Here is a 12,179-nt window from a genome sequence, read left to right on the forward strand (position 1 = left end):
AAAGATGGCACCTTGTCAATTGTATTTCAACATTTTATTGTACATTTTGTTGGTCAGACAGTTTTCAAATTACCTGTTGATTTTAAACAAGGATAAATAAATGTTAACAAACACTGTTGTATGATTTTATTGGTCATTGGAAATGTTTACTGGTGCACCTTCCATCCTCTCTCTCTTCAGAAAGATGTATATGTCATTTGCCTCGGCAAACGTAGAAAGTGTAGGAACTGCATTTCTGTTCATGGCAGTTGTGAGCTCTTGGACTAGCATGAGGTATGCAGCAAGGCAACCATCAGGTGTGCAGGGAAACTGGCTGTTTTCTAAAATGTTCTGGCACATGTCTCTGAATTCCTGGTTTGCTACCAGTGAAGGCTCTTCCCTCTCACAGATTAATTGCTTGGCATAGTCTAAAAGGTCTGGGTCAACAATGTGCAGCACATTGCCATATCCTGCGAATGAAAGACAATATTGAAAAGATGTTCACTTTGAATGTTAAAAATAAATGAATAATGACAAAGCTGTTCTAGAACCTGTATAAGAAGCAGTCAGTGTTTACAGATGTTATTACAGAAACTTAAAGATGGAAATATCACTCAAACATTTAGATAAATTTTTAGTTAAAGGTGTCAATATGAAGCCATTTTAGTATTGACAGTAGAAATTCAGAAATCTCTTATTGTACTACAAGTAGGCTTCTTCGGAAGACACAAAAGAGAAAGCACATTATAACAGTTTTACGCTCATTACACTGGCTTCCAGTATATTTTAGAAAATTCATTTTAAAATTTTAGTAATGACTTTCAATGCTCCGAATCGTGAAGCTCCTGCCTTAATTTCTGATCTTATAGAACCCCACGCTCCCTCTCCCAGCCTGCGATCATCTAATCAATGGCTGTTAGTAGTCCCACCAGAAGACCAGAGGCAAGAGATCTTCCAAAGCGGTGGCTCCCAGGTCATGGAATGCTCTGCCTCCATCATTACGTTTCCTTGATTGCATTTATTCTGTATGTTCGATTGTGCTGTTTTATGTTTATCTGTTTTATATTATTGTGAAGCCACTTTGTGGTTTTTATCCTGTGAAGAGTGCTATATCAAAGTAAAAGTAAACTAATGAAAGTTAAAAAACAAACAAAAAAATAAAACCCCACAGGCTTTCAAATGACATACCAGGAGGTGGTGAGGTAAACAGAAGGTCGGGTTTCCCAAATGGACCAGGTGCATTGCGTTGCTTGCGGATGTCATGGGTGTTCCAAACTGTTTGCTCCGTTTTTAAGTCTCTTTGAAGCAGTGGCAAGTGTGAGTACTGCAAGCAGTTGCTATGAAAAAGGAGAATTAAAAAATTAATATGTTCATCTGCTTCTTTGAGGTAGAATAAGTAAAAGCTAAATTTTAATCAGTACTCAAAAAACAAAGGCATTCCTAGACCACATACTTTCATACTGCTGCTTGATTATTTTTCATGTCTAAAAATATTGACTTACATGTGCACAGGATTGTCCAGTTCAAGGATCCCAGACTCCATCATGGCCTACGCATGTTGTTTTGAAAAAGACATAAGTTGTGAAGGTGAGAATTTCATTAGTGAAAAGGTACAGATGTACATAAACACAGATTCTGGCCTTGTGTTTTCAGATAAACTAATCCATCGTATGTTTAACGAAATTTGGATGGCTACTCTTTGTTAATAGGTTTTACAGGTGAAAGATTTGCTTTACCTCAAATGTTGTCAGCCATTTCTTAATCCATGTCCGCTTTAAAATACTGTTGAAACATTCAGCTCTCTAAACAACAGAAACATGACATTATCAGTTTTGTTGTCAGGTTGTTACTTTAGAAATAGTCATTTACCAGCTTAAAGACATACCTGGTTGTGCACTGATGTCCCCATTCTGAAGCACCTCCATGCCTGATTCCCAAGATCTCGCATGTGAAATGCCATCTGCATTTGACCCACAACAAGGTTCTCCTTTCCTCTGTCCCCCCGAATCATTTGAGGACAGCCTAAAGACACAAACTGAAGATAATTAGTGAATGATGAAAAAATAAATTTATTAACAAAATGTAATCTTTTTTAACCCCCCATTTTTTAGTATACTGCATACCACCCTGTTCTTGAACAGCCTCAAAGAAGTATCTGGCCACAAAGTTTTGCTTGCGGTTGGATGTGCCCACCTTTAGCCATAGAACCTTCCTGGAAAATCTGAAAAGAAAGAAACAGAAAAGTGGCCACTTGTACATATGATTTAATCATGTTTTGGCACTATGTTTGGTTTTTGTTACATTCCCCAAGAGTATGCTGGTTTTCCATTGTATTATGTCTAGGCGTTGTTTCTGGTTCCTCCGGCCATTTTGACTGCCATAGTTGTGTAGGCTTACATGCCTTTGGAATTGAATGTGACTCTTGACTGTGTTCAGACTGACGCGAGGGGAGAGCTGCCTTTTGTTTTGTAATCCCTTGTATTCTCCTGTTTATGTGTTGGTTAGGTAGGTTATCGTAAATTGTACATTTTATTTTCTTTGGAGTTAAATTCTGTTTACTTTATATCAGTGATGTTTTGTTTGTTGTGTTGGTCTTGGCCCTCCCTGAAATTAACTGCCAGTCTGAAATGGAACTTTAAGACTAGCAGGAAATAAGCCTTTTAAAAACCGCCATCTTGAATCCTCCTTCACTATTCATACTTTATCTTGGTCCCTTAGACCAGGCTTGGCCAAATCCAGACCTCGAGGGCCAGTGTCCTGCATGTTTTAGATATCACCCTGGGTAAACACACTTGAATAAAATGATTAGTTCATTACCAGGCCTCTGGAGAACTACAAAACATGTTGTGAGGGTAATTTAGCCATTTGAATCAGCTGTGGATCAAGGACACATCTAAAACCTGCAGGACACCGGCCCTCGAGGCCTGGACTTGCCCATCCCTGCCCTAGACTACTCAGGAGAGATAACACCTCAGTTTACCGCACATCCTTATCTTGAAGCAACTTTGTACTATCACTGAATATAATAAATTAAGTAGCGAATGCCATATTCAAACCTACCCATCAATCCCCAAATGTATCCACATTCCAAAGAACTTCAGTTTATCATTGCCTATATGAAACAACAAATAATAATTACAATTTGTTTCAACAGAAGTACCATCAAAACATGTTTGGAAGGTTAATTGAAAAGATAAAATAAATACCATCAATGTGCCGTGTGTCATTTGGACCACGGCTGATGTAATTCCGACGGGGAATTTTCTTCTTTCCAGGAGATCTCCTCTGAAGACCACTTGCATCCATATACCTCATTATATTAGCAACATCGTCTCTACAGTAACAATAGATTTTACTCTGAGCTCAACAGTAAAACAAGAGAACACTTGATCATATACACACTATTTAACCAACCTGTAACAAGGCCGCACTCCTCTGACATCCCTTACCCGCTTTACCATTGCCCTGATTCCTTGTTCAGGAGACCACTGTTTCATCTCACTCTAAAAAACAAACAAACAGACAATTGAATGTTTTTTTTTTTTTAAATCACTACAGAAAATAACATTTATTGTTTCTACAATAGCTCATGACACAGACTTCAGGAAAATATATATTTTTTGCACTGATGTTTTAACGCTTACCTCCACAGCTTTGTGGATTTCAGTAAAAGGTCGTTGGGGGCATCTTCGCTTCAACCCTAGAAGTTTTAAAACTCGTCTCAGATGCCTCTCACTGTTAAAAGACAACACAGACTTACATTATATTAAATGCAAACTGCATGTTTTGTCATTTTAGAGAGTTGTCACGGAAACTGTTGAAATGCAGACTTACCTTATTTTATGCCCATATGAATTCAGTGCACAGCTGATTTCCTTTTGTTTTAAGCCTTTGTTGAACAATGTTATTATCATCATATCTTGAAAGGTTAAGTGTAACAACAACAGTCTAATTGATCACCCACCTCTTACACTGAACATAAGTAATTAACCAGTAAAGTACTAAATCTTTTTATGTGGCAATTACACTAAAAGCATCGTCTATTCAGTGCCCACAAATAAAACATGTGTAGCAAAAAATACACTTCTTTGATATGAAAGAGGTGAACAGTAGTTAATAAATAAGTTGTACTTTAGTCATTTATTTTTAATGCTCTTTTTTTAATAAAAAAAAAAAAAGTATTTTTGGTACAGTCATGGGAACCAGCCAGAGTCGGATACTCCTTTCATCATCGTCAGATGACATATTGCAGCAAAGTCTAAAAACAACAACAGAAAAAAACATATCGGGATCAAAAAATATCCCGACAGTAGCAATATAGAAAAGAGAAATAAAGAAAAAGAGCGACAGAAAGGATGGAGGCTGCTCGTGAGCTTTCAGCTTGTCCATTTGCTGAAATGTATACAAAACAATTACTGAACAGTTTAAATTTGAATCACGTTTCACCACTGTCGCTAGCTAGAATGAATTAGCCAGACAAAAATAGTACTGATTTGGTTTCGTACAAAACTGGCTTTCCGTCTCTGATATGTAACTTTCACAACATAACTGCAACTTAATATAACACAACTGTGGCAAAAATATGAACAAAAGGGAGAAAAAGTTAAACTTACCTTGTGTCGTTAGGAGCCTGAACCACGGTAAAACTCCGGTGAGGTCAATGACCTTACGCTCTCCCACGGTCACACGTTGATGACATATTTGGAAATCAATTCGGGTGGGACATGACAGCAGCGCCACCTGCAGGAAGATTTTCTCTCTGGTACCTTGTGTTCTGATACCTGACAATTTTTTTTTTGACAACTGACACCTGACAATTTTTTGTCTGACACCTGACAATTTTTTTTCTGACACCTGACAACTTTTTTGTCTGACACCTGACAAGTTTTTTTCTGACACCTGACAACTTTTTTTCTGACACCTGACAATTTTTTTTCTGACACCTGACAATTTTTTTTCTGACACCTGACAATTTTTTTTCTGATACCTGACTTTTTTTTTCTGACACCTGACAATTTTTTTTCTGATACCTGACTTTTTTTTTCTGACACCTGACAATTTTTTTGTCTGACACCTGACAATTTTTTTTCTGATACCTGACATTTTTTTTTCTGACACCTGACAATTTTTTTTCTGATACCTGACTTTTTTTTTTTTTGACAACTGACACCTGACAATTTTTTTTCTGACACCTGACAATTTTTTTTTCTGACACCTGACAATTTTTTTTTCTGACACCTGACAACTTTTTTTTCTGACACCTGACAATTTTTTTTCTGATACCTGACATTTTTTTTTTTGACACCTGACAAGTTTTTTTCTGATACCTGACTTTTTTTTTTTTGACAACTGACACCTGACAATTTTTTTTCTGATACCTGACTTTTTTTTTTGACAACTGACACCTGACAATTTTTTTTCTGACACCTGACAATTTTTTTTTCTGACACCTGACAATTTTTTTTTCTGACACCTGACAACTTTTTTGTCTGACACCTGACAATTTTTTTTCTGATACCTGACATTTTTTTTTCTGACACCTGACAATTTTTTTTCTGATACCTGACTTTTTTTTTTTTGACAACTGACACCTGACAATTTTTTTTCTGACACCTGACAATTTTTTTTTCTGACACCTGACAATTTTTTTTCTGATACCTGACTTTTTTTTTTTTGACAACTGACACCTGACAATTTTTTTTCTGACACCTGACAACTTTTTTTTCTGATACCTGACAATTTTTTTTTTGACAACTGACACCTGACAATTTTTTGTCTGATACCTGACAATTTTTTTTTTGACAACTGACACCTGACAATTTTTTTTCTGATACCTGACAATTTTTTTTTTTGACAACTGACACCTGACAATTTTTTGTCTGATACCTGACGATGTCCTAAAATGTACACCGTAGTGCAGCTTCTGTATGCATAATCCCATCTTTGCCTGGACTGTTTGGCATTGCTCCGTCAACAGTCAGAGCGAACTTTCAATTATATCTTTGACCAACACACACAGTCAGTCCCCCTCACTGGAAGTCAGCCATGTCCACATGGACTGGAAATATGGTAGGAATCAAGTCTTTTTTTGTCTGGACATTTTCCTAAATTTGACTCCCTTTGCTTCTCCTTGGCGTCTTCCCACTTTCCCACTCCAGGTCTGTGTGTGTGATATTATGAAGAACAGATTTTCCCGAAAGGAAATGAAAGGGTTTGTTAGAAAGAGAGAGAGAGAGAGAGAGAGGGAGAGAGAGAGAGGGAGAGAGAGAGAGAGAGAGAGAGAGAGAGATCAGAGGGCCTGTGTTGCACCAACAACCCACCCACCCAGCAGCCAGCCAGCCTTCACAGGGCTGTATAAATCCACATGCAGGTCACATTACTGCTCTCCTTCATCAGTGTTTACTGGCATGTTAAAGATTGTAATAACATTGGTCAGGGCAGAGATTTTTAATTTAGATGGTTTTTTTTAAGAGTTTGTACGCCAGCTGTGGCAAGGAGCGAAGTAGACAGAAGGAGACAGATTCTGGCAGCAGGGAGAGAGGTGTAACCGCATTTGGATAGAGATGAGAACGAGGCCTGCAAGGTCACGCTCTATAAACACTCTTCAAATCAGGATGCTAGACTTTTGTTATACATACTAGGTTCAGTCAACAATTTGTGCATGTCTTCGTGTTTTCGGTGGTCATTTGAGGTAAAACAATAAAAGCAGCTTGAGTCATGGCAGTAAACATTCAGCTACAGCAAGAAAATAACCCACAAAAACAAATAAGCAGAGGCCAATCAGTAATTCCCCTCATTACAGCTGCCATGCCTCTCTCTCTCCTTCCCTTTCTCTCCTGGTTTAACTTTCGTGTTAATGCTTCAAGCTGAAACGCAGTTTATCAGTGTATTTTCTTTGGGTAGCGGGCCATAACTCTGCTCAACTTAGATATATTGGAATTTGATCAAATACTTGAAAGGTGGCATACGTACTCTGTGCTTATTTAAACTGTAAGGTTGAATACACAAATCAGACTGTGTGCTGTGATGAGATGAGGCGCGCGCACACACACACGCACACACACTTGCACATTCCCCTCTGCCCTATAGATCGTTGCTTTGGCTGAAGCTTGAAGAGCCTTGCCTTGTTCAAGGTTTTACACCCACTGTTCTGTTCCACTGAGCTGTGTAACCATAACAGTTTAATGACATGCTATTACATGGCTATCACACTTACGGCATCATGTTAACACCCTAACCACTGCCTCGGTCCCACACAGACAGTAGGTTAAATCAGATTTAGACCCCAATCTTACTCGTTTGGCCCATTGTTTGGTACTTTCTATAGCCCTGGCTTCTTTTTCCAACCCCCATTTCCTTTTTTCATTGTCTTTCATTTTTTCTGATTATTGGTTTGTCAACTAATAATGTACCCAAGAATGCCCTGTTAGGTGTCTTTATATTCTAAACTACTGCATAATAACTCCATGGAGAATTATGCACCGTTAATGCTACAGCATCAAAACAGAATGTGAAATACATTTAGGTGATAACCGTGTTAATGCAGCGTATTTATTTGTATTGCAGCATTTGTACCTTGTGCTATTGTTACTTTTATATAAGTAACTGAATAAGTAACTGAATAGATCTTTCACCACTGCCTCTTCGTCAAACTTGGCTTATCCCGCCTTTTTGATTCATCATCAAAATAGCAAAATACAAAGAAAGAAAGAAAGAAAAAATAGTTTGTGTAGTCTGGCACACACAACAAACAAAGCTGGTCTGACTTGTTTATTTTGATGCATTAATAAACCTGACCCACAGAATTGGCCACAATGGCCAAATGCCTACCCTTGAAGCAGAGCTAATCACTTGTGATTTATTTCATACTTCCATTTGATTTGGGGCTGTTTTGGGGTAATCAGACTCTGACATTGGGCCCTGTGCTGTGGCTGAGCTGTTTACATAGCTTTGCTGGAGACTTGTTGACAGTGAGGAGGGGTGAGACGATGAGCCGAGCTGCTTTCAAGGTCTGGACAGTATCTGGATATGAGCTGGTTCGCTAAGGGGAAGGACAGGTCAATGAGGGCAAAGAATCAGGGTCAAAACATGCAGGACAAAGGACAGGAAAATGAGGAAACCAGAGTGAAGTGGAATATTTTCTAAAGTAAAAATCCACAGAATAACTTTGGCATGGTTTAAAACAGCTGTAGAGAGTGCTTTGTTTCTTTTCCCAGTTTCTGGTTTGGTGGTACCCTGTTAGTCTCCCCATTGTTAAGGATATTGTTCAAGTTATGTGGATGCTAGTGGGCCTACAGATAAATCTAAGCTTCCCTTACAACAAGAAAATCATACATCTGTGGGGGTCAGTTTTCGCCGAACCCTTCTATTCTTGCCACTCTGCAGCCATCTTAGCAATGCCTCTGGACATTTATTTGGGCAGTTACTTTTGAAAGGTCTGCTTAAATGATTAGGGAGAGAGCTAAAACTGTAATTTGTTAAGTTACTGGGATATACAGTGGGGCAAAAAAGTATTTAGTCAGCCACCGATTGTGCAAGTTCCCCCACCTAAAATGATGACAGAGGTCAGTAATTTGCACCAGAGGTACACTTCAACTGTGAGAGACAGAATGTGAAAAAAAAATCCATGAATCCACATGGTAGGATTTGTAAAGAATTTATTCGTAAATCAGGGTGGAAAATAAGTATTTGGTCAATAACAAAAATACAACTCAATACTTTGTAACATAACCTTTGTTGGCAATAACAGAGGTCAAACGTTTACTATAGGTCTTTACCAGGTTTGCACACACAGTAGCTGGTATTTTGGCCCATTCCTCCATGCAGATCTTCTCGAGAGCAGTGATGTTTTGGGGCTGTCGCCGAGCAACACGGACTTTCAACTCCCGCCACAGATTTTCTATGGGGTTGAGGTCTGGAGACTGGCTAGGCCACTCCAGGACTTTCAAATGCTTCTTACGGAGCCACTCCTTTGTTGCCCGGGCGGTGTGTTTTGGATCATTGTCATGTTGGAAGACCCAGCCTCATTTCATCTTCAAAGTTCTCACTGATGGAAGGAGGTTTTGGCTCAAAATCTCACGATGCATGGCCCCATTCATTCTGTCCTTAACACGGATCAGTCGTCCTGTCCCCTTGGCAGAAAAACAGCCCCATAGCATGATGTTTCCACCCCCATGCTTCACAGTAGGTATGGTGTTCTTGGGATGCAACTCAGTATTCTTCGTCCTCCAAACACGACGAGTTGAGTTTATACCAAAAAGTTCTACTTTGGTTTCATCTGACCACATGACATTCTCCCAATCCTCTGCTGTATCATCCATGTGCTCTCTGGCAAACTTCAGACGGGCCTGGACATGCACTGGCTTCAGCAGCGGAACACGTCTGGCACTGCGGGATTTGATTCCCTGCCGTTGTAGTGTGTTACTGATGGTGACCTTTGTTACTTTGGTCCCAGCTCTCTGCAGGTCATTCACCAGGTCCCCCCGTGTGGTTCTGGGAGCTTTGCTCACCGTTCTCATGATCATTTTGACCCCACGGGATGAGATCTTGCGTGGAGCCCCAGATCGAGGGAGATTATCAGTGGTCTTGTATGTCTTCCATTTTCTGATGATTGCTCCCACAGTTGATTTTTTCACACCAAGCTGCTTGCCTATTGTAGATTCACTCTTCCCAGTCTGGTGCAGGTCTACAATACTTTTCCTGGTGTCCTTCGAAAGCTCTTTGGTCTTGGCCATGGCGGAGTTTGGAGTCTGACTGTTTGAGGCTGTGGACAGGTGTCTTTTATACAGATGATGAGTTCAAACAGGTGCCATTCATACAGGTAACGAGTGGGGGACAGAAAAGCTTCTTACAGAAGACGTTACAGGTCTGTGAGAGCCAGAGATTTTCCTTGTTTGAGGTGACCAAATACTTATTTTCCAACCTAATTTACGAATAAATTCTTTACAAATCCTACCATGTGAATTCATGGATTTTTTTTTCACATTCTGTCTCTCACAGTTGAAGTGTACCTCTGGTGCAAATTACTGACCTCTGTCATCATTTTAAGTGGGGGAACTTGCACAATCGGTGGCTGACTAAATACTTTTTTGCCCCACTGTAACAGCTGCATGTCTGCAATTATCAGCCAAAATAAATAAATAAATAAAGGTCTAATGTTTATGCCCAGAATTTTTCTTGAAAAAGCTTTTCTGCACTGCAAGTTGCGCAAAGTTAAACAACATTATGGCTTCATTAACAACTGAAAAAATACTATGCTGAATAACTTCATGAACACAGTAAGCAAAGAGAGACTGTAAATGCACTTAAATGCATATTTCCTGCGCTAACAAGTAGATGGCTGTCACCGCACAATTTCTCTTTTGACTGTTGGCTGGCTTTTAATTTGGAGGGGCATGAAAACCTTCATCCTCACTGTTGTGTAAGTCTCCCGAACATTCACTTTGAATGACTTGTTTCGTAACACACCACTAAATACAACAACAAATAAACCAAACTAAAACCTCATTGTCCAAGACTGGCCTACGTGTAATGGTCACTATAAGTGTCTTATATGGTGAATGACAAAAAATGGGCTACAAGCGTGCATGAAGCTGCTGGTCCACCTAATAAGCAGTGAAGTCTGTCTCTGTCCTTTACAAAGTGCATGCTGTTCACAAAGCTTAGATTATAACTCAATACCTGATTAGAGTCGGTTAGTAGAGTCTGATTAAAGAAACTAGTTTAATTAATATTCAAAGTTCAACACTCCAAACCTGAATGTGATGTTAACAGCAGTCAGTTTTTCACTGTTAATGGCCCCAAAAATTCAGAATGATGGCCTTTTCCTACTTTCAAATCTTATTAAAGCAAAAATCGCTCACTTGTCAAGATTTACATTAGCCTTACTTTAGGGTCTCCCTTTTCATATCGTCCCATAAGTAGTTATCAAGCCACTGACTGCAGCAGGATCTCAAGCGAGCTGAATGTCAACGCCAAAGTAAAATAAGTAGCGAGAAGATCTGAACTCCCACTGGCTGCACGGGACTGGAGAAAACTATAAAACTAAGCAGAAATAAATGTTTCACTCTCCCTAATTTTACTCGTAGGATTTTTTCCTCTCTCTTTTTTTTTTTGGCAGTGTCCCCACCTTCTAGAAAACGATTTGATGCTAAATGCACAACTGTAACAAGTTCCAAAAAGTTAAATTCCCAAGACAGAACACATAGTTGGAGCTGTCACACAGGCATTTTTTTCCTCAATAGTAAAAGACCCCAGCAGGAAAAGTCAGCAGCCCCCTCTGCACCTGCTTTAGCAAAAGGCCCCAGGTCACTGACTGGAAAAGAAAAGAGGGAAAGAGAGAGACAAAAAGACATGTTTGTGAACTTTCCACTGTGAGCGAGTGGAATATTGAACATTTCACATTGAGTTGCATCAAAAACCTGAAAAGTTTTGGAGAGGCTAATCAGTTTACCAAAAGGTTTTTATTTGACTGCAGAGCAAGAGTCAAATCTTTGAAAAGCAGAGGCATGCACTGAACCCACGCCTTTGTGTTCTTTAGTCTTTGTTTGTAGAAGGTTTGTACGTGGAGGAGGAGGTAGTTGGCTCCGAGTATCAACCTCAAGTAATATCACACACATGCACACACGCACGCACACACACACATTTGTTCGGTCTTTAAAAGAAATGTATAATGCTGTTAGATATTATTTTAAGTCGAGGTACTGATTTCAATGCCAAATGTCAAATCAGATGTAGATGACTGGGAGGGTTTTTTATGCTAATAAGGTAGTTAATATTCTGATGATATGTCTACATGAAGCCTGAGTGTGTTTTAATATCCCAGAGAAGGTGTGTGTGTGTGTGTGGCTCCCTGCACATAGAGACAGGGATGGTGCACCCAGGGGCGAACCGACGCGCTAGCTAGCCTGCGTCGGCTCGACTGGAGCGCCTCGCTGTTTTACCGCAGGAAGTAACACAAAAGAGCAGCAGGAATGTTTATGAACACCTCAGTCCCCGAGGACCTACGGGCTGACCTGATTATCGCCTGCCTGTAATTCCACAGTCGGCAAGGTGCTGCTGCTCCTGGAGGGGTTTGAAGGGTGTGTGTGTGCGTGTGTGTGTTCCATCACTGATAAGTATCATTAAACATCATTAGAGGGTTGGAAGAGTCTCGGGCTGCTTTGGTTTTGTGTGTAAGACTGTTTCTGTCAGACGCACTC

The 12,179-nt window shown here is 39.7% G+C and overlaps 1 protein-coding gene across 1 annotated transcript; it reads right to left on the reverse strand.

Moving 5' to 3' along the window:
* Positions 1 to 19: 19 nt before the first annotated feature.
* Positions 20 to 4,677, reverse strand: LOC146654069 (uncharacterized). The gene is made up of 13 exons (XM_085380725.1): positions 4,593 to 4,677; positions 4,200 to 4,237; positions 3,814 to 3,898; positions 3,624 to 3,714; positions 3,394 to 3,482; positions 3,186 to 3,313; positions 3,040 to 3,091; positions 2,103 to 2,200; positions 1,865 to 2,001; positions 1,716 to 1,781; positions 1,482 to 1,528; positions 1,168 to 1,316; positions 20 to 449 (listed from the first exon to the last, which is right to left on the reverse strand). The coding sequence occupies exons 2-13, from the start codon at positions 4,222 to 4,224 to the stop codon at positions 127 to 129; spliced, it is 1,290 nt and encodes a 429-aa protein (XP_085236851.1). The 5' UTR covers positions 4,225 to 4,237; positions 4,593 to 4,677; the 3' UTR covers positions 20 to 126.
* Positions 4,678 to 12,179: the final 7,502 nt, after the last annotated feature.

The sequence above is a fragment of the Rhamphochromis longiceps genome, linkage group LG14, assembly GCF_057381845.1.
Source record: "Rhamphochromis longiceps isolate RC_006_pf linkage group LG14, R_longiceps_female_GT1.1, whole genome shotgun sequence".
Taxonomy (NCBI): Eukaryota; Metazoa; Chordata; class Actinopteri; order Cichliformes; family Cichlidae; genus Rhamphochromis; species Rhamphochromis longiceps.

What these genes read in the sequence shown, in the direction of transcription:
- LOC146654069 (XM_085380725.1), bottom strand. Translation starts at nt 4,224, where the DNA reads ATGTCATCTGACGATGATGAAAGGA. An exon ending in AAATCCACAAAGCTGTGGAG is followed by an intron (nt 3,483 to 3,623) that starts GTAAGCGTTAAA and finishes TTTGTTTTTTAG; the next exon opens with AGTGAGATGAAACAGTGGTC. An exon ending in GGAGTGCGGCCTTGTTACAG is followed by an intron (nt 3,314 to 3,393) that starts GTTGGTTAAATA and finishes TTGTTACTGTAG; the next exon opens with AGACGATGTTGCTAATATAA.